General features: G+C 40.9%; 1 protein-coding gene across 10 annotated transcripts in view; it reads right to left on the reverse strand.

The window, feature by feature from the left end:
* Positions 1-25,093, reverse strand: part of NRCAM (neuronal cell adhesion molecule) — a 208,803-nt gene that overhangs the window by 67,089 nt on the left and 116,621 nt on the right. For 7 of the 10 annotated variants that reach the window (XR_010790315.1, XM_066591753.1, XM_066591757.1 and 4 more), the window contains exons 3-8: positions 20,542-20,647; positions 17,810-18,006; positions 12,552-12,674; positions 11,333-11,503; positions 9,205-9,261; positions 3,748-3,859 (exon numbers count right to left, since the gene is read on the reverse strand). Coding sequence is in view for 9 of the 10 variants with exons in the window: in XM_066591753.1 (XP_066447850.1) it covers positions 3,748-3,859; positions 9,205-9,261; positions 11,333-11,503; positions 12,552-12,674; positions 17,810-18,006; positions 20,542-20,647 (766 nt within the window). In the remaining variant the exon portion in view is untranslated. The remainder of the gene's footprint in view (positions 1-3,747; positions 3,860-9,204; positions 9,262-11,332; positions 11,504-12,551; positions 12,675-17,809; positions 18,007-20,541; positions 20,648-25,093) is intronic. The other 3 variants (XM_066591755.1, XM_066591758.1, XM_066591761.1) reach the window with 1 other exon arrangement.

A 25,093-nucleotide genomic window follows, 5' to 3' on the forward strand; every position in this document is an offset into this window, starting at 1 on the left:
ATAAAGTATTATAGTTGGGCACCTCATTACAGATTTTGCATTGGGGCCAAGGATCTTCAAGTTACGCCTCTGCTGCCGAGCACAGTTGAGCCTACAGCAGTGTGTTTTCAGCCTTAAGTTACAATAACTTTCTGTGCCATGTGATCACAATCAAGGTAATATTTGTGGCATTTGTATCAACTTTACTGTGTTGAACAGTGGTTCCTAGAGCACACTAGAGGACATTATTCTGATGACCTGTCTTCTACCTATACAGAAAATGTGCATGCTATATCTTAGCTGCAACGTAAACTTTGTCTATATTTTTTTACTTGTAAGGACAGATCATCCAGATCACATAGGTTATCTGTGCATCAACTCATAAGATATCAGCTCTAGTGGCTAGTGATTGGCTCTAAACTCACCTACAAACAGGGTAGTCTTGGATTCCGCGTCATCCCTAGGCAATGACACCGGAAAAGCAAGACTTAAAAAAAAATCTGTACTGACTCAACGGCGAGTCGTGTAGACCATCCGCAGTACAGATGAGAAGAAAGATAAACAGGTACGTGCGAACGCCGCTGCTGCCAGGACCGGATTCCACATGCGGAATCTGGCTCTGCCGTCTGCAGGAGGTCTACAAAAAACTCAAACAATTCTATATGCTCATTTGCACTCACTCTACATTGTCAGGTGATAAATCATATCGAGAACAGGGCTTCAGATGAAACTATATGGCACTTAATTCACACAAGATCTGAGATGCACTTCTGTTATTAATGTGGAAAATAAATCTCTTGGTATTTTAGAACACATTCAATTGCATATTATTACTGTAGGTATTATCAGGAGGCACATGAAGCTTTCTGTCACTTTGACCATGTGATGAAAAGCACAACACGCTGAATTAGACGTACTGCTGCTCAGAAATGACATATATCACAGCATACCCTACATAAATACATACCTAACTTTAATATATAAAAAAGTCCCAATTATTCAAAATGTCATGTTAATATAGTACATAAGCAATGACTTTGCAGTAATCACCCTGTAACAACATGCAGTAGCTGCTCTGGGCGTCTGGATATACCGTATTCACTCAAAATCACATTTAGGTCATCTTTACTATTCTCATAATCCCTGTTTTATCTGTTGGCTGCTCGAACAGTGAACTATAAGCCGGTGGATCATATTTTTTAACTGTCCACTAGAAGTAAAATATTTAACTTACTCCATAGCCCAATATGTTGCACATGGGTTTGCACAGCCCGTGTCAATAAACTTAAAAATCAGTAGTAGATGAAGAATAAGTGAGATAACACTGCTGTAGGATCTCTGCTTCTATCACTACATTACAAGAGGATAATATTTCAAAGTGGGCGCTTGTCAACGGAGGCCGTGGTTACCATGACAATAAAGAAGATCAGACTATGAGGTTAAGCTGGCCTTGAATTGACTAATCTTAAAGAGAGCTATTGTTTTATTCATCAGCATATTCCATATAGAAAAAGGTTCTCCCATTAAATTGGAAGTCATTAATCTAATAAGGTGCAGTCTATCTTTACCTCGGTATATCATTAGTAAGTATAAATCATAAAGATCATTCCCTTCAAAGTAAAATGTATTATGTTTCTAATTATAGCCCTGTCAACCTAAGATGTAGGTCTTTCATTCAAGAGTTACTCCTTGAGCCCCCTTAGACTGTTACTACAAAGGCAGCATTGATTTTTGATAAGCAATGTTTTAAAAAGCTGGAAGGCTCCTAGATCAATGTTAATCCTACATTTTTTAAGGGGAGAGAGAGGGTGTGCGTTACGAACAACAATATTCCTGCTGGCTCATCACTCCCTGTTTACTAGTTTGTTGCTATACTGATACATTAGAGTGGGTCAGCTAACCACACTGCTACAACTCAGGCTCGTTTGGAAGAGGAACTCCTTTTTGGATAGATCTTTAAATATACTTGGTTTCTGCGGTGGGTTGCTGGTTATAACATATGATATGTGCATTTAAATCCAGTATTCCTTATTTGCTTCTACTATTTTGTTCCTACCCAAGGCTAGATTTGCCTGTTGTCAGTATAGTTTGCTCCTGTGGTTTTCTAGTCCAGTCTTTGACTCATGCCTTGTAGATTGTTTGCATCTGTCTTGTCCTGATTCTAGTCCAATTGTACTCAGTTTATTTTTCTTGTCTCTAGGTCCTAATGCCCTCTCATTGCTTTTCAGGGACAAAATTTCAGATAGGGTTCCCATTAGGAATATCTTAGGGCTACTCAGGGACAGTGGTGTCTACTGTTAGGGTCAGTGTCAGGGATAAATTATGGAAAGACTTCAGAATAGCTAGTTAGGATCAATTATTTTCAGTTTGTTATTTTTGCTTCCATTAACCATCTGCTCCGTTATTTGACTACCCTCATCATCATTCATTTGTGTCATCATCTCATTATCTAGATGTAGAATCCAACAGCACTCATTCAAAAATAGTCCAAAAAATCCGTATGGGATCAATGAACAAAAAACACCCCCAAGAAATCCAAATATCGATAGAAATACGGCAGCATTAGAGGTAGAAAGAGCTTTTTTTCAAACCTTTATTCATTCCATATTAAAACAGGAAGGACCGGCAACATTTTGACCTGGATCTCTGTCAAGCTAGACAAAGACCACATACGTCAAAACATTGCCGATTCTTCCTGTTTTAATATGGAACGAATAAAGGTTTGGAAAAAAGCTCTTTCTACCTCTAATGCTGCCGTATTTCTATTGATATCATCTCATTATCATCAGCACGCTGTTCCTGTCATCTATTGGTGGCAGTAGCAGCATACTGGGAGGTGTTTTGTTCTTTTTATAAACAGTATATAAGTGGTTGTCTTCATCTGACAACCCCATTAATAAAATTAGATTTCCAGGACCATTTTTATTCTGTAGTTTTTTTCAATACTTAGGTGCATTATTCATTGGCAACAAAGTCTCTATGCAGATAGACTGCACTATTCATATGCTGTCTGGCCATGTAAATACACCTCAGTACATACTGTAGCCACAGTAATAATTTAAAATTTGGCAAATAACATTAAAATGTGAACACAGGCTCCTAAATATTTTCTAGTAAGCCCAACAAATACATTTTAAATGTCCTTCCTTGACATTTTACCATTAGGGCTCAGTCACACGGTCGCGTCCGATGCGCCCGTCTTCCTGCAGGATAAGACGGCCGCACTGCAGGTGCAGAGAAAGAACACATGACCAGCCCCATTGCCGGTCATGTGTTCTTTCTTCTGTTGCTGCGGAGAGTCGTCCGCACCTGCAGTGCGGCCGTCTTCGTCATGCAGTAACACGGGCGCATCGGCGCCTGGATGCGCCTGTGTGACTGAGTCCTTAAACATGTAACTACAAACACTATATACTGTCCCACAAATACTGATGTACAACGGAGTAGTCTTTCATAATGATAAACTATTTGTATAATTTAATCTGTGAAAGAGCTGCAATAACGTAATTACATATGACATAAAGATAGCTCTAAGCACATCAAGTAATATCTATATTGCTGAATGGAGTAACCCAGAATGATAAATGCCACATGTTAGGTGAGGGGTCCTGTTGTAGATTTTGCAATGGGACCCAGAAGCTTCAAGATGGACCTCTGCATAGAACTGCAGAAAACTGGCTAGGCCAATAGACTACAAAATTGGATCACATATACCTAACTTCATACGACCATACCACATCAGCAAAGTAGAGCATGCAGGTAGCAACTTACAGTCCTTCAGCAATACATTCCAGTAAAAGTACTTCATCTTTTAGCACTGTTTTATTACTTGTCTGGCCACTGGGTGTTAAAAGCGTTGGAGGTCTGCTATCCACCGGGCTATCTAAAAGGTAAAAAAAAGATAAAATTAAAATTCTACAGGTACAACATCAAGCAAGATCGAAACAATTAGATAGAAAAGAATTGAATGCTAGAAAGGAATACACTATTATTATACAGCGCATGCAAGGTTGATTCTCAGATGTTTTATTTTAAGAAGGCATAGTTTACTAGTGGGTTGAGAAAATACAGTTAAAGAAATGAGAGTTTAGTCTATTCATCTTCCTTGTTTTCCTAGCTTTATTTCATAATTCATTAATATCCACTTATGTAACGTATTTTAGTTGATTAAGAAATCCTAGTAACAGGCCAGAAGTGGCTTTATGTAATGAAAGCGCACACGTGTATATTATCGAATGATTAACATGAGCCACGCTGTGGAGTGTCATGCCTTATTTATGTTGGTTTGAATGCAATTGCTTACCAAGGGAATATAACATACAGCCTTACTAGATTATGCAAGCCCTGGGACATACTTATGTAAGTTAGGAAGCAGAGATATGACCCTAGTGGAATTCAAGTTTGCAGCCCTGAAACTTTAAAGTTAAAACTAAGCTCCTGCCCCCAATATTTCCAGCTGAAATTACAATAAAATATTCATCTACTAATAAAGTTGTACCAATTAGCGATGTGCCAATACAGTTGAAAACATGCATTTAGATATAGAATGTAAAATAACAAGCAGGTATACCCTTTTAAATGTAAATTATGCACTTCATATACAGTGCTTGCAACAGTATCCACCACCATGGTGTTTTTCCTGATTTCTCGCATTACATCCTGGAATTCAAATTGATTTTAATGTGGATTTTATGCAATGGGCCTGACAAAATTGTTACAGTGGAATGAAAATAACTCCTGGTTTAAAAAAAATAGATACATAAAAACTGAAAAGTTGTGAGTGCATATGAACTTACCCCATTTGCTATGAAATCCTAAATAAGCTCAGGTCCAACCAATTAACATCATAAGTCACATAATTAGTTTAATATAGTCCCCTGTGTTGCAATCAAAATGTCACATGGTCAGTATAAATATACCTGTTCTGAAATGCCTCAGAGTCTGCAACACCACTGAGCAAGCAACATGAAAACCAAGGAGCTCCCAAAACAGGTCAAAGAGAAACTTGTGGAGAAATACGGATCAAAGTTGGGTTATAAATAAAATATCCCGAACTTTGAACACCACCGGAGCACCAATAAATCCATTATAACTAGAGATGAGCGAACCTACTCATTTCGAGTAATTACTCGATCGAGCACCGCGATTTTCGAGTACTTCAGTACTCGGGTGAAAAGATTCGGGGGGCGCCGGGGTGGCGGCGCGGGGGTAGCAGCGGGGAACAGGGGGGAGCCCTCTCTCTCTCCCCCCACTCCCCGCTGTAACCCCCCACTCACCCACGGCGCTCCCCGAATCTTTTCACCCGAGTACGGAAGTACTCGAAAATCGTGGTACTCGGGCGAAAAAGGGGCGTGGCCGAGTAGGCTCGCTCATCTCTAATTATAACACAATAGAAAGAATATGGCACAGCCAGAAAACTGACAAGAGAAGGCCACCCACCAAAACGCAACAAATATAGTTTTCCCGAAAGTAAAACAAGGTCTTATATTGATCTTTCTCCAAAAGATACGCCAGGATTTATTTTCAGAGGATGTTTTATTTTGACGACAGCGGGACTACCTGATATGTGTGTGAGAGCCCGTCACTTCCAACCCTTCTTGTCGCTCGCATGAGCGTTTAAACCTTTGTTGCTATTGGTGTTTTTACTGCTTATTCTAAGCAGTAAAAACGCAGACAAAGCCCTCGGCCGCCAACACAGGATCACACCATGGTTACAGGAGTCATAAATCCTGCCTCCACAAAGCGTTGGCTATGATTGGTTTTTAGAGAGTTGCATTGATTGCCTGAACCGCGGACTGTGGAAACCACGCCAGGGCTCTGAAGAGTAGCGGGAAGGATTTGAACCGAGTCTACTAAGTAAGTGACTGGGATGACCTGCCTGAAAAGCATTGTAAAAATGCAGCAATTGCATTTTTACGGCTTTTTTCACACACCTAAAGCATTCCTATTGACTTTTTTATGAACTGTAACTAGGGTTTATGTTTGGCTGGGGCTTATATTTCAAGCCTTCCTGAAAATTCGTGCTAGGGCTTATTTTTGGAGTAGGTCTTATTTTAGGGGGGGGGGTAACAATGATAACTCTGAAAGAACTCCAAAGATCCACAGCAGGATATGGAAGTATCTGTCCTTAGGACCACTATACACTCCAAAAAGTTGGGCTTTATGGAAGAGTGGCCATAAAAAAGGAAAGTTTGCCAAACAGCATATGACAGATGGCCCAAAAACATGGAAGATGTTTCTCTGATTAGACGAGACTAAATTTGAATTTTTCGGCCCTCATGGGAAATCCTGTGTGGCACGAACCCAACACTTTATATCACCTCAAAACATCATTCCCATAGTAAAGCACTGTGTTGTCAGCATCATGTATTGGGATTACTTTTCATTGGCAGGGACTGGAAAACTGGCCAGGATTGAAGGAAAGTTGAATGACATTAAATATAGGGCAATTCTTGACAAAAAAATAGTTTCAGTTTGCCAGAAATTTGAGATTGCAAAGCAGGTTTACCTTACAGCAGGAAAATGATGCTACACATACTGTTCAAACTATACCGCAGTCATTTAAGGGGAAACGCTTAAATGTTTTGGAATGGCCAAGTGAAAATCCAGGCCTCAATCTAACTGAGAATCTGTAGCATGACTTGAAGATTGCTGATCACATCTAACTTGAAGGAGTTGCAGCAGTTTTGCCTACAAAAATAGGCAAAAATCCCAAAGTCTACATGTGCTACGTTTATAGAAACATCTGTAATTGCAGCAAAAGAGAGCTTCACAAAGTATTGACTTTAAGGGGCTGAATACTTATGCACATTAAAACTGTCCTTTTAAACTAATCTATTGTTTGAGTCACAGCAAAAAGTATTTTGCAGCTTCAAAGCTGTTGCATAAATCCAATGGTGCAAACCTCCAAAAATCTATTTTAATTGCAGGTTGTAATGCAACAGAACCAGAAGAAAATCACCAAGGGGGGTGAATACTTTCCCAAGGTATTGTTAGTCTATACTGTATTCAAAAGATACAATACACTACTGCTCATTAATTACAATACACTACAAACAAGGCAAATAAACATGCTTTGTACTCTTACACATGGTTTACAAATGAATCAAGCCTTGATTTCCATAAACTTTTCTTTCAAAGTATCTACCCTTAGCAGCAATCACAATATTTATTTGCCCAAATGAATCAATATTCATCATAAACTAGCTTCTCTTGTTCATTTCCGAAAAATCGACAATTGGGATGTTGTATTAAAATTAATGAGCTGTAGTGTATATTAGACCATCCAAAACTTACACCACTATATAATGTAGACTAATAGCACAATGCATACTTCTCATTAATAGTCAATGCACATCTTGAACTGAGCTAAATGGATTTCCAACTAAAGGCCAGAACTAAACAAGAAGTATCCTAATGTGCTCTGCTTAGAGAAATGATCTCATACAGCTTCTATTACTTAGTGCTTTTCTTTGCTTCTATGCTAAAGCGACAGAAACCATTCAAAATTAACCATGCTAACTGAAGTGTATCAAAATTATAATCTGAAGACAGCCTTAGAAAAATTATGGTCTTAAGATTGATAGCATGCGGGTCACAAGACTCAGTGGACTTCTACCCTTTTGGAAAGATGAATATTATTAGAAAATATAAGGAGCTAAATACCATGTTCTCTTTCTGCGGCTATAGACCTCATGGAGGGCCTCTGTTCAGTTCCCCCAATTTACAAGTGTGAACCTACTATATGCCAGATTTTCCTTTTCCATAGGCATCAACATGGAATGAACAAAAGGGGGAATGAGCTCTGGGCTCTCTGTCACAACAATGGAGTGGTGGCATGAACCAACTCAAGGATGAGGGTCTATTTAGATTTTTTTTCCAAATGGGATAACCTATACTTTATGTTCAACTCAAGAAACAAGTACTGAGAACAGGATGATTACTGTACAGTTTAAACTGTCCTTTATAAACAAAAAGCTGGGTGTCAGGTCTGTCTGTGACAATTGACAAACTAAAGCAAACAAGATGCAGTCTGGACAGGTATGCAAATGGAAAATTAATGGTTGCTAGACGCAGATCAGGACAAAACACAGGAATATAGAACTGAATAGAACACAATGAACCTCCCTGGCAGAACCCACTTCAAAGTGGAGCCCCTAACCCAAAAAGGACAACCCCACTGCTTGTATGAGGCAAGCTCCAAAGTCAAAGAGAAACCAGGGAACTGGACTAGGGACTACAGAAGGACTAGACGTAGAACACCAATTCGTTAGAAAGGACAGCACTTCTGAACTATCTACCTGAAGTGGGGGCCGGAGCTCACTGCACTGCACCCGGCTCTTCCAGTCTCCTCCCCCCTGCAGAGAGGGACGCAGTATATTGGCACCCGGCCGATATACGGTCGTCTGAAGGCACCCTAAAGTACAGAACATACAGGAATGCACAGTACAAGACTGACAACTGAGAGTCCTGACAGGGCGAGAACACTAGAGGTATAACCAGCAACCTCAGCTAGGAGGAGTCTGTTTATATATGTCATCAGAAAGATGCTGACTGGGCTGTCAATCAACCCAGTCAGCCAATCAGCTAAACAACTTTAATAAGGTTATTGATCAGCTGGCTGGACTGAATCACATGAACCGCAGCTAACATAGCGACGTCACCCTGAACCCAATCCTGCGACACAGAAGAAAGCGTCACCAGTGGTACCGTGACTCTTGGGCAAGCCTATATTCTTAGGAATGCAAAAAAATAGTAGAAATATGGTCCTTCCCAGCCCCGTCCATAACAATGTCTTGCACTGTATGCATGGTAAATAATCTTCATGGGAATTCTGCTATATTTAGAAGCAATTTAAAAATCAAGAAAAGATTAGAGTTTTATGTCTAAATGTGTATTCAGCGATCCATTATGTTGATTATAGCCCGGGGTGTTCACCATAGAAGCATTTAGAAATACAACCATATGAATTGTAGTGTTTAGTTCATTCAACTGTGAATAATCATTTAGTGAAGTTTCCAGAAGCAAAGAAAGTGCGTTCCATGTACTCTTTCATTAATACTATTACTAGGAAGAATGGAGAGAAATGCAAAGCAATATGTTAAAAGGGGTATAGTGACATGGACAAAGAGGAAAGAAGAATACGTGTAATTAGATGGATAAGGTGTGGATTCATTATAGTATTAAGAGAGATACTAAATAGGGTCTTTTTTTTTAACCAAAACTCACCACCATAAAAATCAGTTTCAGTTAAATTAGCAGCTATACTTTCATTCATAGCATCCACTAAAAATAAAACAGCAAAATAAAACAGTTTGAAAAGTAAACATACTGTGAAGGAATAAGAAACGTCTAGAAACAAGTATGCATGACATGACATGATGATTCTCATTTTTAATAGAATTGAATGAAATCAAAAGGGTGGCCTTCAAGGCACTCTGTAACTAAATATTTCCCTTTGCACCAGTCGAAAGCGAACCTCTCAGACAATTTATGCTGTCCCACCTGAGAGCAGAATGTGATAGAGGAAGAGAAGCTGAGCTCCGTAATATATTGCTGTACATCACTTGGAGCAGAATTTGGGGAAAAGGTAGAGTAAATCCTAATGGGTCTTAAGAGAGACAGTGAGAGACCCCCTTACATAGCTCACATTCCTGATAGCCTTCTTTGTATGCACACTGACAAAGGGAGAACTGCCAATTACTGTGCATGGGACTCTCACCATCTCTCCTAGGAGTCCTGTCAGGGTTTAGGGCAGCCTCACACAAAGTATTTGCTTGCGCAATATGCAGAGAATAGAACCCATTATTTTCAATGGGTTCACTCTTACCTTTCGTTCTTGCGTGCGTGAAAAAAAGTGCAGCATGGTCTGTTTTAGTGCGCATTTGCAGCATACCCGTGAAAACCAGCACCTAGTTTGGCTTAACCGCCATTTAAATGAGAGCAGAGAGATTTCGCTGCCCATGTGAACTACCATAGTGGTGCCTGTGCAAATATGCACAGTGTTTGTGAAGGCACGGGTGCAAAATATCCTTGTTCACGGCAAAAAAAAGGTCGCGCTGCTGCATGTGTTTTTGCCCTAAAGCTCTTGTGAGGCCACCCTCAGGTCATATTTACACAGATGACAGCAAGTTGCACCTGAGATTCCTGGGTGCAATTCCCTTTGCACAGCCCACTGACACCCTGTCCATGTGCTGTGTGACGTGTGAGACACCGCACATTGCAAGTCCTGTTCTCACACATGCATCATACGAAAATAGCACCTTCTCCAGTTTTTCAGTTTTGCACTAATGGTGCAAGAGGAAAAAAATCCAAGTAAATGAATCTATTGGAAACAATGGGTTAATACGTGCACGTTCTGTGCAGTGCACAAATGTAACTTTAGACTAAAAATCCAGCTCCAAATTGTATAAACCTGCTCTACCTCAATCATTACCTGTTCTCAAATCGGGCACCATAAATCACCTGACAGGTTTAGCTTCAATTATAAAAGTGAACTTTTCGATGGTAAACAAATGTTATGACCTAAAGCAACCCTCTGGTCCTGGACAGACAAAGATGGCCGCACCGCTTCTCTGACTACCTGATGCATACTGTGTATGTGGGCAGCACTGGCTAGTCAGAGCAGCATGTGGTGCTAGACTGTTGATGCATCCTAATGCACACTGTGGATGAGGTATTCGGAGAAGCGGTGCGGCCATCTTTATTAGTCCAGGATCGGAAGATCATATTAAAGAGATTCTATCACTGTGGGATATTAAGGCAGCTTACTGGTGAAAGAAATAACAAAGCAAGTAGTGCTCTTAGCCATTGAAGTAAGTCCACCGAGATCTTCTTTTAGGACCATGTTTTAGCATTGTGTATAACATTGCACTTTATTTCAGCGCCATATAATGCTTTTAAATATATTTTAAATGCTCCTTAAAACAAAATAATTCTCAATTTTCAAATAAATAGGTTGAAAAATGTACTAGTTTGTCATCATAAATGCAAGGAAAAGTAAGCCATGGCACCGAGCTTAGACAATGTCCGAGCTGCACGTTACAACTGCGATGAATGCCAAATTAATAGTCATTTCATTATTTGATGTGTGGATATAAAAATGGTTTGTTGGTTTTTACTCTCCAAACCCAAATTAAAAAGAGTGCCGCTGGCAGGACATTCCTTTTATTCCTATCTTACTAATTATTTCCTTTGCTATATTGTAAACACCCACAAATTTCTGGATGTTTGTCGCCAGAAAACCTGTCATCTGTTGGAAAGGCAGGAGATCTGCTTCCCTATTTCTGCATTCATACACAAACATTTTTATTTTTCTAGTAGGTGATGGAGTAGACAATGCAGAGAATATTCTTACTTGTTAGAACCTTCAAAGAAATGGGCTGCTTCTGATGGATAGTCTGGGTAAGGTTAAACCTCGCATAGCAGATGTAAAAATCTCGTGTGTCTTGGGGCTGAACATTTGAGAAGTATAAGTCGCCATTTAGACCCTGGGAAACTCTTCCATTCTGAGGTAAACGCTGGAAATCTTTGGAAAAAGAGCAATGTGAATTACTGAATTAGATCCAATTTCACTTGTAGGCTGATATTACTAATATTCCATTTATTAACATAGGAAAAAGTTGAATAGCACAAAGCACGGCAAGAGTAAAAACAAAGCCGCCAAGAATTCTATTCAGTTCGGCCATCCTGCAGCATGTGTTATAGGATTAATGTACCGTATATACTCGGGTTTAAGCCTAAGCACCAAATTTTACCACAAAAAAAAAAGAAAACTAGGTGCCTCAAGTAGAAGCCTAGTTAGACTAGGTGCAAAAAAAAAACCCGCAATACTCACCTCCCAGCCGGCATCTGTTTCCCCGGCGGTACGGCAAGCTGCACTGTAATTCTCCCCGCTGTCATCTCTCTGCTCGGTTTTTAATTCCCCCGCCATCAGCAAGTAAGCGCCAGCCAATCACAGCTGGCGCTCGATCATTCACAGCTATTCAATGAATGACATCACTGAATGGCTGTGATTAGTTAATTGGCTGGCACTCTATCCAATCACAGTGCTCACTTGCTGACGGCGGGGAAATTCAAAGCCCAGCAGAGAGATGACAGTGGGGAGAATTACAGTGCAGCTTGCCGCACCGCTGGGGAGACCATCGTGCTTAGGGACACAGACGCCGGCTGGGAGGTGAGTATTGCTTTTTTTTTACCTAGTCCCTCACTCGAGTATAAGCCGAGGGGGGCTTTTTCAGCATAAAAAATGTGCTGAAAAAGTCGGCTTATACTCGAGTATATATGGTATATTCATCGCCTTACCAAAAGCAGAACTAACAACTCAGCAGTATGTTTGGGGGAGCTATCTGGTACTTATACAAGGCTCTGAACAATCATTTCTAGAGCAATAATGTTAGTAGCATGGAGGGTCTGTAAAAGCTGAATAACCTTTTTTGAAACAAGTGGTTGTGGCCAAAAAAAGGACTTTACAGTTTTTTGTAGAACAAGACATATTTCATGATATGTGTATGGTGGTAGACAACAGATATTAATAGCTATATACATGCAAGGCTGAAAGAACAAAAATTACTTACAGTTATCCATCCAAAAAATTAAAGGAGGAGGTAAACCCCTTGGAGGTTTGCATGGCAAAACCAGAGGCATACCCTGTTGTATTAAAATAGGTTCAATTTTCTCTTTAGTCCAGAGTGGTGATCCTGCAAAATGGAAACTTGGTGAATTACTTTGTTATAGCCTATTATATCACACTGTGGACAGAGCATGGCACAGTTAAATGTCCATGTCTGTGGATTATGGTGTAGACACAACTACTTTTTAAAGAAGTGTACTCCCATTCATTGTTGAAATTACCCAAAATAACAAAGGCTACATATAGAAGACCTCATTCCATTGTTACTATTTTTGCAAAAGGGGTTGTCCAGTTACAATTGACTTTCTACAATTGGAGCCAAACAGGCCAAAATATTAAGATAAACGGTACTTACCTGTCCTAATCCCCATAGATCCAGCACTGTAGCCCCGCAATTCTCCCAGTCTATGTTGACAGTGGAAGTCAGGTGGCCGCTGCTTGCCAAAAGGAAGCAGTGTAACTGTTCGCCAGAGGATGCAGTATCACTGCCCATTCTCCTGGCATCAGCGCTCATATACTGGGCACCATGGTGACAAAATTTCCAAACGATTATGCTGTGGCTTCTGATTGGCAAGCAATGGTCACCTGACTTCCATTGTCAACAAAGACTAGGAGAAGTGTGGTGCAGCCGTGCTAGATCGTCAGGGCTGAGGAGGGTAAGTAGAGTGTATTTTATTGTTTTAACTGATTTGTCTATAATTTTAAAAAGTGTATTTGTAACCAGACAGCCTCTTTAATTCTTAGACCTAGTGAAAAAGTGGATCGGCTCTGAGAAATGATGGTATAAATGACCTTTCTGTGGTATATGTTCTGTATAAGGCTACTATGTGATCAATAATTTTTCATGGTTACTAAATTATGTGGAAGGAATGTATGACGTTGAACATCAATAGAAAAAATTTGGGTTATTCACTCAATGGCTTCATGTTAAAAATGTCTTATTGCCCATACTAACCAATAATAGAACAACTTCTGTATCTAAACTAAATTACAATAAAATGTAGATTCAAATGAATTTCTTTCTAAAACTGATATTTTGGGGACAGTGTGTTTCTAATGTTTACTACTATGTTCAAAACTACTAGAGTACAGTTATACGGTAGGGTACTGCAGGACTACTGCCTGTAAGAACTGTAACAAAAACGTGTGTCAGTACTAGTATAGAGGATTAATTCTGGTTGATGCTTATGGTACCTCAGTGAAGGTTTTTGAAGCATTTGTTAAAGAGGACCTGATATGAGATAAAGTCAATGGGACTGGTAGCATAGCTCTGCGCCACCTCTGACTATCTCTCGTATTTTTTTGTTTGATACTCACCTCTTCTCTTAGGTCCGGCCCCCGGCGCTGTCAATATGTCCATTAGGCAGTTCCCACCACTCACTTTCAATGGGTGATGTCGAACTGTCACTCAAGGTCCAGACAAAATAGTGCAGAAGTCAGATGGACCCCATAACAATCAATGGGGTCTGTCTGGTGCCATTTGGCTCTATCAAAAGATTGATCTGTTCCCTGCAGAGATTACATTTTCCTGTTGCCATGGCGGAAGAGAAAGATTGGTTGTCTGAACACAAATGGGAACTACGCTGTATTCAACTGAGGTTAGTGGGGAAAATGAACACTGTGCAACATTTTTAACTACTGTGGCTTTTAATTCACGTTTCAAGATCTGTGCTGCTTCTCAGTGAATGAAAATATTCTATTTTCCATCATGAGGCTGTAAAGGGGTCCTCCTAATCATGTCCAACAGATAGAGGTGCATGGTTGTTTAGGGGTAAGTCAAGACATAACAGAGATTTTTTTGTTATATGCCGATTTCATTTGCATTGTAAAGGGTGATTCTACAGAACAGAACTCTGTGACATGTCTGCTCATAAACGGCTATGCTGTGGATTGGAAGATTCACAGTATACTGATTTTCAAAAAATATTTTTTTTGCACAAATTTTTTTTTAAAACTTCATTTACATGTATTGTATTGTAAACTGCAGCAAATGTGCGGCAAAGAATTTGCCCTGCATATCTATGGCATAAGTGGATCAGACATTTTTCTTTTTATCAATTTTATTGTGCATTTTTAGGCTCTTTTCTTTAACTTAAGACAAAATTGGAAAAAAAAACAGTAAAAGACTTCTCTGTTATGTTTCTACTACTGTATTTGGCTAAAATTACATCGTACATCATCAAAAACTAAATCCAAGAAACCAGACTTAGGCCACTCACACACAGTGTTGGTAAAATGCTACGATTTTTATTTTTAATGCACCCCATCATTGTGATGGGTTATGAGGTGCGTTAAAAAGTGCGAAAAAGCATCAAAGTAGAGCAGACTGCACTTGAAAATCGCAGCACTTTCTAACGTTCGAGCGCAGGTCTGCAAGGCACCATTGAAATCAACGGGAGTGTTGTACTGCGATTAGCGCAGTGTTCAAAGCGCCGCAGTAATCATAGTAAAAAGCGCTTGTGTGAGAGTGGATTTAAGGCCCTTCTAGATGGGACAAATGTTGGGCAAACGATGCCCAACACTCGTCCCCTCCCTACACGGGAACTAGTATCATTAGCTCTCAGCGGAGAGGCTGGTGGAGATTTCTCTCCTCTCGCTCCCCCGCCCCTCTCCATTGACATAACATAGCGGCCGTTCAGTACTGAACGGCCGCTATTTACACTGGGCGATTAGCTCATCGTCTATCGTTTATGCAGCATCATAATCGCTCATTGTTCAGTGTAAACAGCTGTTGTTCAGTATTGAACAGCCACTATGTTAAGTCAATGGAGAGGGGCGGGGTAGCGAGCGGAAAGAAATCTCCTGCAGCCGCTCCAACCCCTGCTAGCCAATCTGTAAGCAAGCCAGCGCTTCTAGCTCCCATGCAGGAGCACAGGAGCGAGGACACACAGGGAAGAGTGAAGGGCATTGTTTCCCCGACATTCATTCCGTCTAAATGGACCCTTACAGTATAACTTTCGGCATCTGAAAGTTCTGGCTATTTATTCTAATTTTTTTTTTGTTTTTGGCACCTCTTATCCTAAGTCTCACACAACCAGATTTGAATTGCATATTTTGCGATCAGCATCTGTGCAGACGATCTGTGGTAAAACGTGGGCATTGAAAGGGATGTATTTTCGAATTTTCCTTTACAATCGCGGATACAAATTGCGTATGCCACAATCGGAAGAAAAATCGCAGCATGCTCCATTTTACTACAAAACCTGTACGGAAAGCCTCCAGTGATGCCAATAGAGGAGTGCGACCCACAGCCCATATGCAATTAACAGGGTCACCGTCCGGACTCACAGCTGGAATCCACTGCGGGACTCCCGCATGCGGAATCTGACCTATTCGTGTGAGCCCGGCCTATCATGTATTCATAAAAAAGGTTAACTCAGGGCTTGTTCAAATCAGCATCAGAGGCTTCGTCATGGATTTCCGTAAAAGAAAAAAAAAACAGGACAAAATAGTACAGAATGCAGCGCTATTTTGTCTTTTCAAATTTGGAAAAATATCGTTTGGATGGATTAAAACCATAAGGATCCCATTATAGTCAATGGGATCTGTTCACTGTGGTTCACTTCCATCATATGACGGTTTCATTTGGTCAGAGATTTGTTTTCCTGCTACCTCAACAGAGCAGGAAAACAAAAACCTCTAGTGCTGATGTGAACAAGCCCATAGATCATGGTGCATAACTTAGTATTATGTATGCTACCCTAATTATATAAGCTGGACAGACCAGTGTTCAGAATAAGGACTTGTTCCTCGTATGTCACCCCCTTCCTCACAGACTAAGCTCTTGCGGGCAGGACCCTAAACCTACTGTTCTGTTTTAATATTATGACTTCATCTCTACATGTACCCTCTGATTTGTAAAGCGCTGCGGAATATGTTGGCACTATATAGATAAAGATTATTATCATCATTATTCCCCACTGACCCCAATTCATCTACACTAAGTATTGGACTTATTTAATGCACACTTTGGGACAATTTAGTCGGCTGTGCACTATGTTATTTGTATAACAAGTTCAAGTCTCACAGTGTACAAAGTTCTCAAACTGTGATTTTCCATTTAAATGTTTCTCTTGCAGTGTGTAGAAAATACAATATAAGTGTTTTGAACCCGCTAACATCCGGAAATTAAGCATCACACTGTGTTCTCAGCATGGCCTCTATCTGACTGGCTATAACTAATAGCAGCAGCCCTACTCCATGCCTGTATAATACGCCAGACTACCAAATAAATGGCACAATAAATTACCGCACAGTTAACAAGGTTTCATTCACTTCTCCACGTTACACGTACGCTGGACACGGACAGACACGAGACTTGTATGTTCATGGTATCCAGTGTGATACCATAATATTACAGAATAGCTAGAATTATGTAAAAAATAACATTTATGGTCTAAGACTTTGGTCAATAGCAGAACATCTGGGTTGAACAGTGAATGGCTGAATGAAGGAAAATAAAGAGGATTTGTATTTATGACAAACAGGGAATTTGTGCAGTGGGTGAAAAGGTATCTCAATTGGTAAAAATAAACACTGGGTAATGTATAGGAAGGAACATTGTATAATACTTGGGAGATTGAATCAGATGTAATTCAATTAAATGTAATTAGCCATTAATGTAGGCAAATTCCTTAAGTAGTATTGATTTCTCCCCCAAAAATCCTAAAAATTATTTGGTGCAATGTCATAAGTTTACCTAAACAGTTGCCTAAATTTGATACATGTTGAAAAGAAAAGCCAAATACTTTGATTCGATTCCAGTTTTGGCAAAAACCAGCTGTGTGGAAACCTGACTTAACTCTTTAGTTTAATGAAGTGGTGGATCTGTGGGCAGAGTGGCAGACACAGAGTTCACCCATCAGGACACATTACCCAGGTTTACTTTCTGTTGGCATTGTGTACTACAATCTCAGCAATGAGATTGTATCATTCTGGGAGATAAGGATGTTTTGGGGGGTCCCACAAATAGGAAAACTTGAGGATAAGCTTGTACTTCCATGCAGTACATAACCAGGGCCCGTGGTTTGCTGTTACCTTCTAATAAGATGGCTTTGAGGAATTTAAAGATGTCTTTAATCAAAGAAAAGAAAAGCAAGAGAATTAACAGAAATTGAATGTAGAGCTAAAATTAAAAGAAAAGTAACAGATATGACTATGACTTTGTAACATATATATTTATATTATATATTAGGAACTTACTGGACTGACGGATGACAATAACGTTTGATACTGCAGTACCACGGTCATTTTTGGCTGTACACTGGTATTCTCCCTCATATGATTCTGCCTTTCCACCATTCATAATGTTTATTTCGAGGGTTCCTGAGTTGAGTTTCATTGTCACCAGTGGGTCTTTTTCCGTGTCAAAATGGGTGCCATTGCGAGTCCAGGTGAAGCTGCAGGGCAAAATCATGATCCTATGAAGAGCCTGATTTTACTGTAATATGATGTTAAATCAGACAAAACCGTTTTAAATACAGAATAGACTTGTGCAGTTGGACCGGGTTTGTACCTATGAAAGTACTCAGCAGTATCTGTACCAGGCTGCACAGGCACTGATATTATCCAATAACCAAAAGATTGAATATCCTTAATTTATCATTAAGAAAAATGTGTAGCACTAATGGAAAAGCTTCTCAAGCTTCAGTGGTGTCATGGTTATATAGCCAATTTTACACTTTCAGGCCTTAGTCACACGGGCGATTTTCCATGCGATCTGCGCATGCGATGTGCGATTTTATAGAGCCATTGCTTTGCAATGGTATTGGACACATGAGCGCTTTTTATGCGCTCGTCCGATAAATTATAGAACAGAAATCGCAGATCGCACCTATCTGCGATTCCTGTTCTCTTCTCTATATACGCTCAATGTGGCCGGCGGCAGCAGCGCCGACCCCATTGAGAGCATATACTAGACAAATCATTCTCCTCTGCCACAGCTGTAACAGCTGTGGCAGAGAAGGATGTTTGCCCATTGAATTCAATGGAGCCGGCAATAGAGCCGACTCCATTGAAAGCAATGGGCTGCCGGCGATCGCACGATGAATTTTCGGGAAGGGATTAAAAATATAAGCCCTTCCCTGAAATTCATTCAGAAATGTGTAAAAAGTAAAAAAAAAAAAATATACTCACCTTGTCCCAGCAGCCGGAGTTCAGCCGCGGCCGGCCGGCAGTTCTCCTGAACTGCTCTGAGTAGTATTCAGCAGCCGGGGATTTAAAATTCATGAATGGGTGAGTGAGAGCTGCCTCTGATTGGTGAGGCTGTGACCAATCAGAGGCAGCTCATTCAGCAGGCGGGGATTTTAAATCCCCGGCTGCTGAATACTACTCATAGCAGTTCAGGAGAACTGCCGGCCGGCCACGGCTGAACTCCGTCTGCCAGGACAAGGTGAGTATATATTTTTTTTTTACTTTTTACACATTTCTGGATGAATTTCAGGGAAGGGCTTATATTTTTAAGCCCTTCCCGAAAATTCATCGTGAGATCGCCCGCAGCCCATTGCTTTCAATGGAGCTGGCTGTATTGCCGGCTCCATTGAATTCAATGTGCTGAACAGCGCTGCACTGCTCCGGCCCGTTTCTAATGAAACGCGGCTAGGAGCAGATTTTTCGGGCAATTTTTTGGCCCTGGTCACGAGATTTGTGGATGCGCATCCGTCATGCGATCCGCAGGACCGAGGCCTCACAGTTACACTGATTACTTAAGAGTCACAATTTGATCACTACAAAGAGGGTACCTGGCATGGGTTCATTACAGCAAGCATTCTAGAATGAAACTATTGTACTGTAACCACAATAACGTGAACTAAACTTGACAGTAAGATACCATGAGCTAGTGATAAATGACGCTGCAATAGACTTCTGATAAAATATTGTTTCACTAAATAGTTACACTGTTAATATAGTCTGCATGCTATAACTTTATAAGGGTGGTTTCAAATCTGCATTGGAACCTCTGGTCTGAGGTTCCGCCGCAGTTCCAGCAGCAAAAACACCGGAAGAAAAAGCACTGCATGTAGCACTTTTTCTTCTGGCTAAAAACCAGGCAGTTGAGCTTAAACTGAAAGAACACCATTATAGTCAATGGGGTCTGTTTGACACAGTTCGGTTCCATCCTATAGTAGAGCCATTGGGATTCCCTTTTCCTGCTCCCCGAACGAAGCATGAAATCAGTACCCCGAGTACAGGTATGAAACCAATCTAACTCTAGGACATGCGGAATTTACAACTCAAACGCTTATAAAATGTGTAGTTGTATGAATAAGTGTGCCATTGTCCCCATGCCCTTTACATGTGGACATTTCCTGGTTCATATTTTTGTTATTGAAATCAATGTAGAAAATGCCACAAAATTCCCATGAACAGGGCATGCTGCGAGGTTTTACTTTTCCTATATCTGCACTTCTGTCATAACAAGATGGCCATAAATTGCAACAAGAATTGTCATATGACGGATCAGTCAGCCTAATAAGACAGTTTTCCAAGGAGAAGGGATACATTTTTTCTGCACAACATATATCCCACTTTCGCAGCCTATTTATAACATTCATAGCCTGACTAGTTGCCAGGAATAAGCTAATCAAAAGATGCAAGCAAATAATAAATATCAAAGAGATATCCTGACTTTCTTCATTCTTGTTACAGTAGCTCAATTACTTGCATCTTCTGTGAATTCTAATCGCAGTGAACACAGTCCTGACCGTAGGCCTTATGTCTAATCTTATACCCACTAGAGTGATGTGATGTATGCTGATGTAATGGAGCTTTGTGAAGCTGGAGCGAATGCAGAACATTCAAATGCACCTTGCTCATGAAAAGATGTACATGGTTGGGTGTCTGATGTACCTGCAGGTTCACAAACTTTAGCAATGATGTTGTTGCATGATATCTGCCTATATAATAAGAAGCATGAGCATATAGGGACAACATACCTTGGCTGGGGCTTTCCTTTTGCCTCACACTGGATTACAATGTTCTCTCTTGGATCCACAATATAATTTTTTGGAGACTGGCGGGTAATGGTTGGAGGCTGAGGCACTACAAAGTAAATTCATATGTTTGTACTTGCCCAGTGCCTAAAATAACACTCACAAAAAAGCAAAATCTCTTAAAGTGAATCTCGAAATTTTGAAGTAAGATTTTATTTCAGAACTGCATACATAACAATTTCCTGATAAGTAATAAGAACCACTCAATAACTAGGATAGTAATTCGTAGAGTTACGTACAATTAAAGGGGTATTCCAGGTCCTTTTTATTTATGACCGACGGGGCATCAGTAGATGATCAGTGGGGACTCTTACACTTAGACCCCCACCAGTCAGCTGATTCCTGGGGTGGCTGTCACTGCTGTCAGTGCAGAAAGCAGAATGCGCTGATAATAGCACATTGGCTTGGGAGCTGAACCTGCAACACCAACCCAGGCTGCTGCACTATTCAGCACTTTCTGCTTCCTGAACTGACAGCAGTGACAGTGGCATCAGAAGTCAGCTAGTCGGCGGGGATCCTAGCAGCAGGTCCTTGCCATTCATCTATCAATGATCTGTTGGTCATCAATTGCAAGGACAGTACCAGAATACCCCTTTAAAAATTGCACACGCTCATCCTGCTGAACCATCATCAGAATATTAGCTGCTATATATGGCTCTCATGTCAGTGGTTTGCTGACAAAGATTGACAGAGACTGAATGAGCTTCACTTGAAGAGGATGAACAAATTCTATAAAGAAGCAATGGCAATAGCTATCAAAAGAACAAATCGACACACAAGTAAGGCAATGTTCACATCTGCACTGAAGGGCTCTGCTGTCCTGCTCCGTTATGGGTGCAGGCAAGCAGAGTCCATTGGCCGAACAGATCCGTCTTTTGACTTGACTATAATGGGACCCGTTTGCTTTCTGTAGTCTTTCCCAGATAAAAGAGTGTAATATGCTGCTCTATTTCTTCCAGGATTGTTGTGACACTGATGTGAACATAGCCTAAAATTCCATAGCGAAATACTGAAGGCATACAGTGAATAACCACAGCAAACACAAGTTCATATACAAGTGCAACACACGCAGCAAAACAAACTACTTGGGTTTAACATGCTGCATAAATAATTCCAGGGCACAAAAACTTACATTTGTCTTGTACTTTTTCCCCACAAGAGAATCAGTGTTTGTAAAGATAAACAGAGATTAGGAGAAGTGACTGTTAGTGGTAGTAAAGTACTTGTTTGACTACACCAGATTTTATGCGAGCAAATATCTCTAGTAAGTTAAGGAAGGTCCACATTTGAACACCCAAAGATCTAAATCTCCATGCTGATAGATTTTCATAACATAGTACACCTTTAGACAGGTCATTTCTGTTTTTCTCTTATGTGGCTCATAATCCCAGATGGACAGAATATTGAAATGTAACTGTATGGTTTAGTGCAATGAATTAGGGAATTTAGAGCTTTGTGACAAAAATGTGGAGCTTCAACTCATAGAAAAATATATTATAAAATGTATCAATTGTGGACCAAAAAGAAAAATCAGCTACACGGTGGACTCACTTAAACTCAACTAAAGGTTGAGAACTCTCATGCATTCCTTACAATACAATGAGTACAAATATGTATGATCTGTGACACCAATGTTACTACATTAGTGATATGTTAATTTTGTGCATACCTGCCAAAAGTCCCAGGGTTCTCAGGATAAAGCCCCATTTACACGCAACGATTATCACTCAAAATTCATTCAAACAATGGCATATGAGCGATAATTGTTGCGTGTAAACACTACCATCGTTCACTCTTAGGGCTTAGTCAAACGGGCGTTTTTAGCCGCGATTTGCGCATGCGCATGCGTCCGGCGATTTTATAGAACCATTGCTTTGCAATGGTATCGGACACATGAGCGCTTTTTATGCGCTCGTCCGATAAATTATAGAACAGAAATCGCAGATCGCACCTATCTGCGATTCCTGTTCTCTTCTCTATATGCGCTCAATGGGGCCGGCGGCAGCAGCGCCGACCCCATTGAGAACATATAGAAGACAAATCATTCTTCTCTGCCACAGCTGTAACAGCTGTGGCAGAGAAGAACGATGTTTGCCCATTGAATTCAATGGAGCCGGCAATACAGCCGCTCCATTGAAAGCAATGGGCTGCCGGCGTGCGCGGGGTGAATTGTCGGGAAGGGCTTAAATATATAAGCCCTTCCCTGCAATTCATCCTAAAATGTGTTAAAATAAAAAAAAATTGTATACTCACCTTTCCGCTGCAGCCGGAGTCCAGCCGCGGCCGCTGTCAGTTCTCCTGAACTGCTTCTCGGCACTATTCAGCCGGCGGGGCTTTAAAATCCCCGCCTGCTGAATGATCTGCCTCTGATTGGTCACAGCCCTGACCAATCAGAGGCAGGTTTCACTCACACACCCATTCATGAATTCATGAATGGGTGAGTGACTGCTGCCTCTCAGCACTGAGCCAATCAGGGGCAGGTCTGACTCACATCCATTCATGAATTCATGAATGGGTGTGAGTGAGACATGCCTCTGATTGGCTCAGCGCTGAGCCAATCAGGGGGCAGGTCTGACTCACACCCCCTTCACACCCACTGCAGGACGGCCGCGCGGAGCTCCGGCTGCCGGGAGAAGGTGAGTATATATATATTTTTTATTTTTACACATTTTAGGATGCATTGCAGGGAAGGGCTTATATATTTAAGCCCTTCCCGACAATTCATCCCGGGCTCGCACGCAGCGCATTGCTTTAAATGGAGCCGGCTCTATTGCCGTCTCCATTGAATGCAATGCGCTGGACAGCTCCGGCCCGTTTCTAATGAAACGCGGCTAGGAGCAGATTTTCGGGCGATTTGCGGGCGACTTGCGCGCACCGGTCACGCGATTTGCGGATGCGCATCCGTCATGCGATCCGCAAATCGCGTGAAAAAACGCCCGTGTGACTAAGGCCTTAGGCTGAACGATGATTTTAAGGTGAACACAAGAACTGTCAATCTTTTAATCGTTTGAAAGATTGTCTTTGCGTGTAAATGAGCCTTTAAACAGGGCTGGTTTATGCTAAATTGTATTAGAAGGGATTTCTAATCCCTTTCAGGGGCTTCGCTGGACAAAATGAAGGCAAGTTTAAAAATGTCCCGTGCCTTGGGATTTAAATGTTGGTAAGTATGGTTGCATGTTCTCTCATAATCACTGCCAAATGAATATGAAATAGGTAAAGCATCAGATCAGAAGAAGACACTCTGTATGTACTGTATGCAGACTGCTGCAATGACACAAAATAGTATGCATTCTAAGCCCTCTTTCACATGGCCAATGCATTTTTAAGCGTCCCACATCGCGGCCGAAAATCGCATGTATGAGAAAAAGCCGCGATCGAGTTGCAGCTAAAATTAGCGTCTTCTTATCCATTCACACAGCCGGGTGCGGCGTATATATACGCTGCGACCCGGAATTCCCTCAGTCGGTTTAAATCCTCGGAATTACTTCTGATGCCTAAATAGAGGCACCTGTCAGGTTTTAGCAGGGCTAGCCGCTTCTAAACTCCCTCCCACTCAATTTTTGTTTGGCCTTTGCTAGGGCAAGACCTATTTTTTTGGGCCACATATAAAATCTGCCACTGTATTCGGTCGTCAATGTTCTATTTTTCTGGCGTGACGTTTTTACTTGGCTAAAAATCGTCACCTGAATTAATGCATTGAATCCAATGCTTCAGATGGTTGTGATTTTTTATCGCGCCTAAATTAGTCGCGTAAAAACACTCATGTGAATAAGGTGTTATGGTAATGCACCTTATATTGCATTTGATGGCGTATGTTTTGCTACCCAGCAGCAGCCTTTCTACAGTATAGTCACTCTATATAGGTATTATATACCTCTGTATATATTTCTTTAGCAGTCTATATGTAGTAATTAAACATTATAATGGCAGTCTACACTTTGATTTTCCGAAGATCTTGATTTCTGCAAATCAAAGTATGTAAAACACGTGCAGATGGAAAACAAACTAAATGAAATGAAACCACTATGTTTCACCTATCCACAAGATGGGTGAAAATATCTGATCCGTGGATAACTCACTACTGGGACCCCCACCAGTCATGAGAATGGGGGTCCCGTGCCTCTGTTTCTTCCTCTATGTACCGTCCACAGTAAGGACGAGCTTGAATGGAACGGTGGCTGAGCATGCATGCTGCAACTCCATTCATTTCAATGGGACTTGTGGAGATAGTCAAATAGTGCTCAACTATCTCTGACAGTCCCATAGAGTTGCATGGAGCAGCAGCACACATGCTCAACTGTTGATCTAATCAATCTTCTCCTCACTGCAGTGAGGAAAAAAGGGAGACTCGGAACCCTGGTCTTGTGACTGATGGGGGTCCCAGCAGTGAAACCCCCACCAATTAGACATTTATCTCTTATTGTATAGAAGGGTGATAAATTATGATTTTAGGACAACCCCATTATTACTATTTATTTTACATGTTTACAAACAT

This window comes from Eleutherodactylus coqui, chromosome 2 (assembly GCF_035609145.1).
Source record: "Eleutherodactylus coqui strain aEleCoq1 chromosome 2, aEleCoq1.hap1, whole genome shotgun sequence".
Lineage (NCBI taxonomy): Eukaryota > Metazoa > Chordata > Amphibia > Anura > Eleutherodactylidae > Eleutherodactylus > Eleutherodactylus coqui.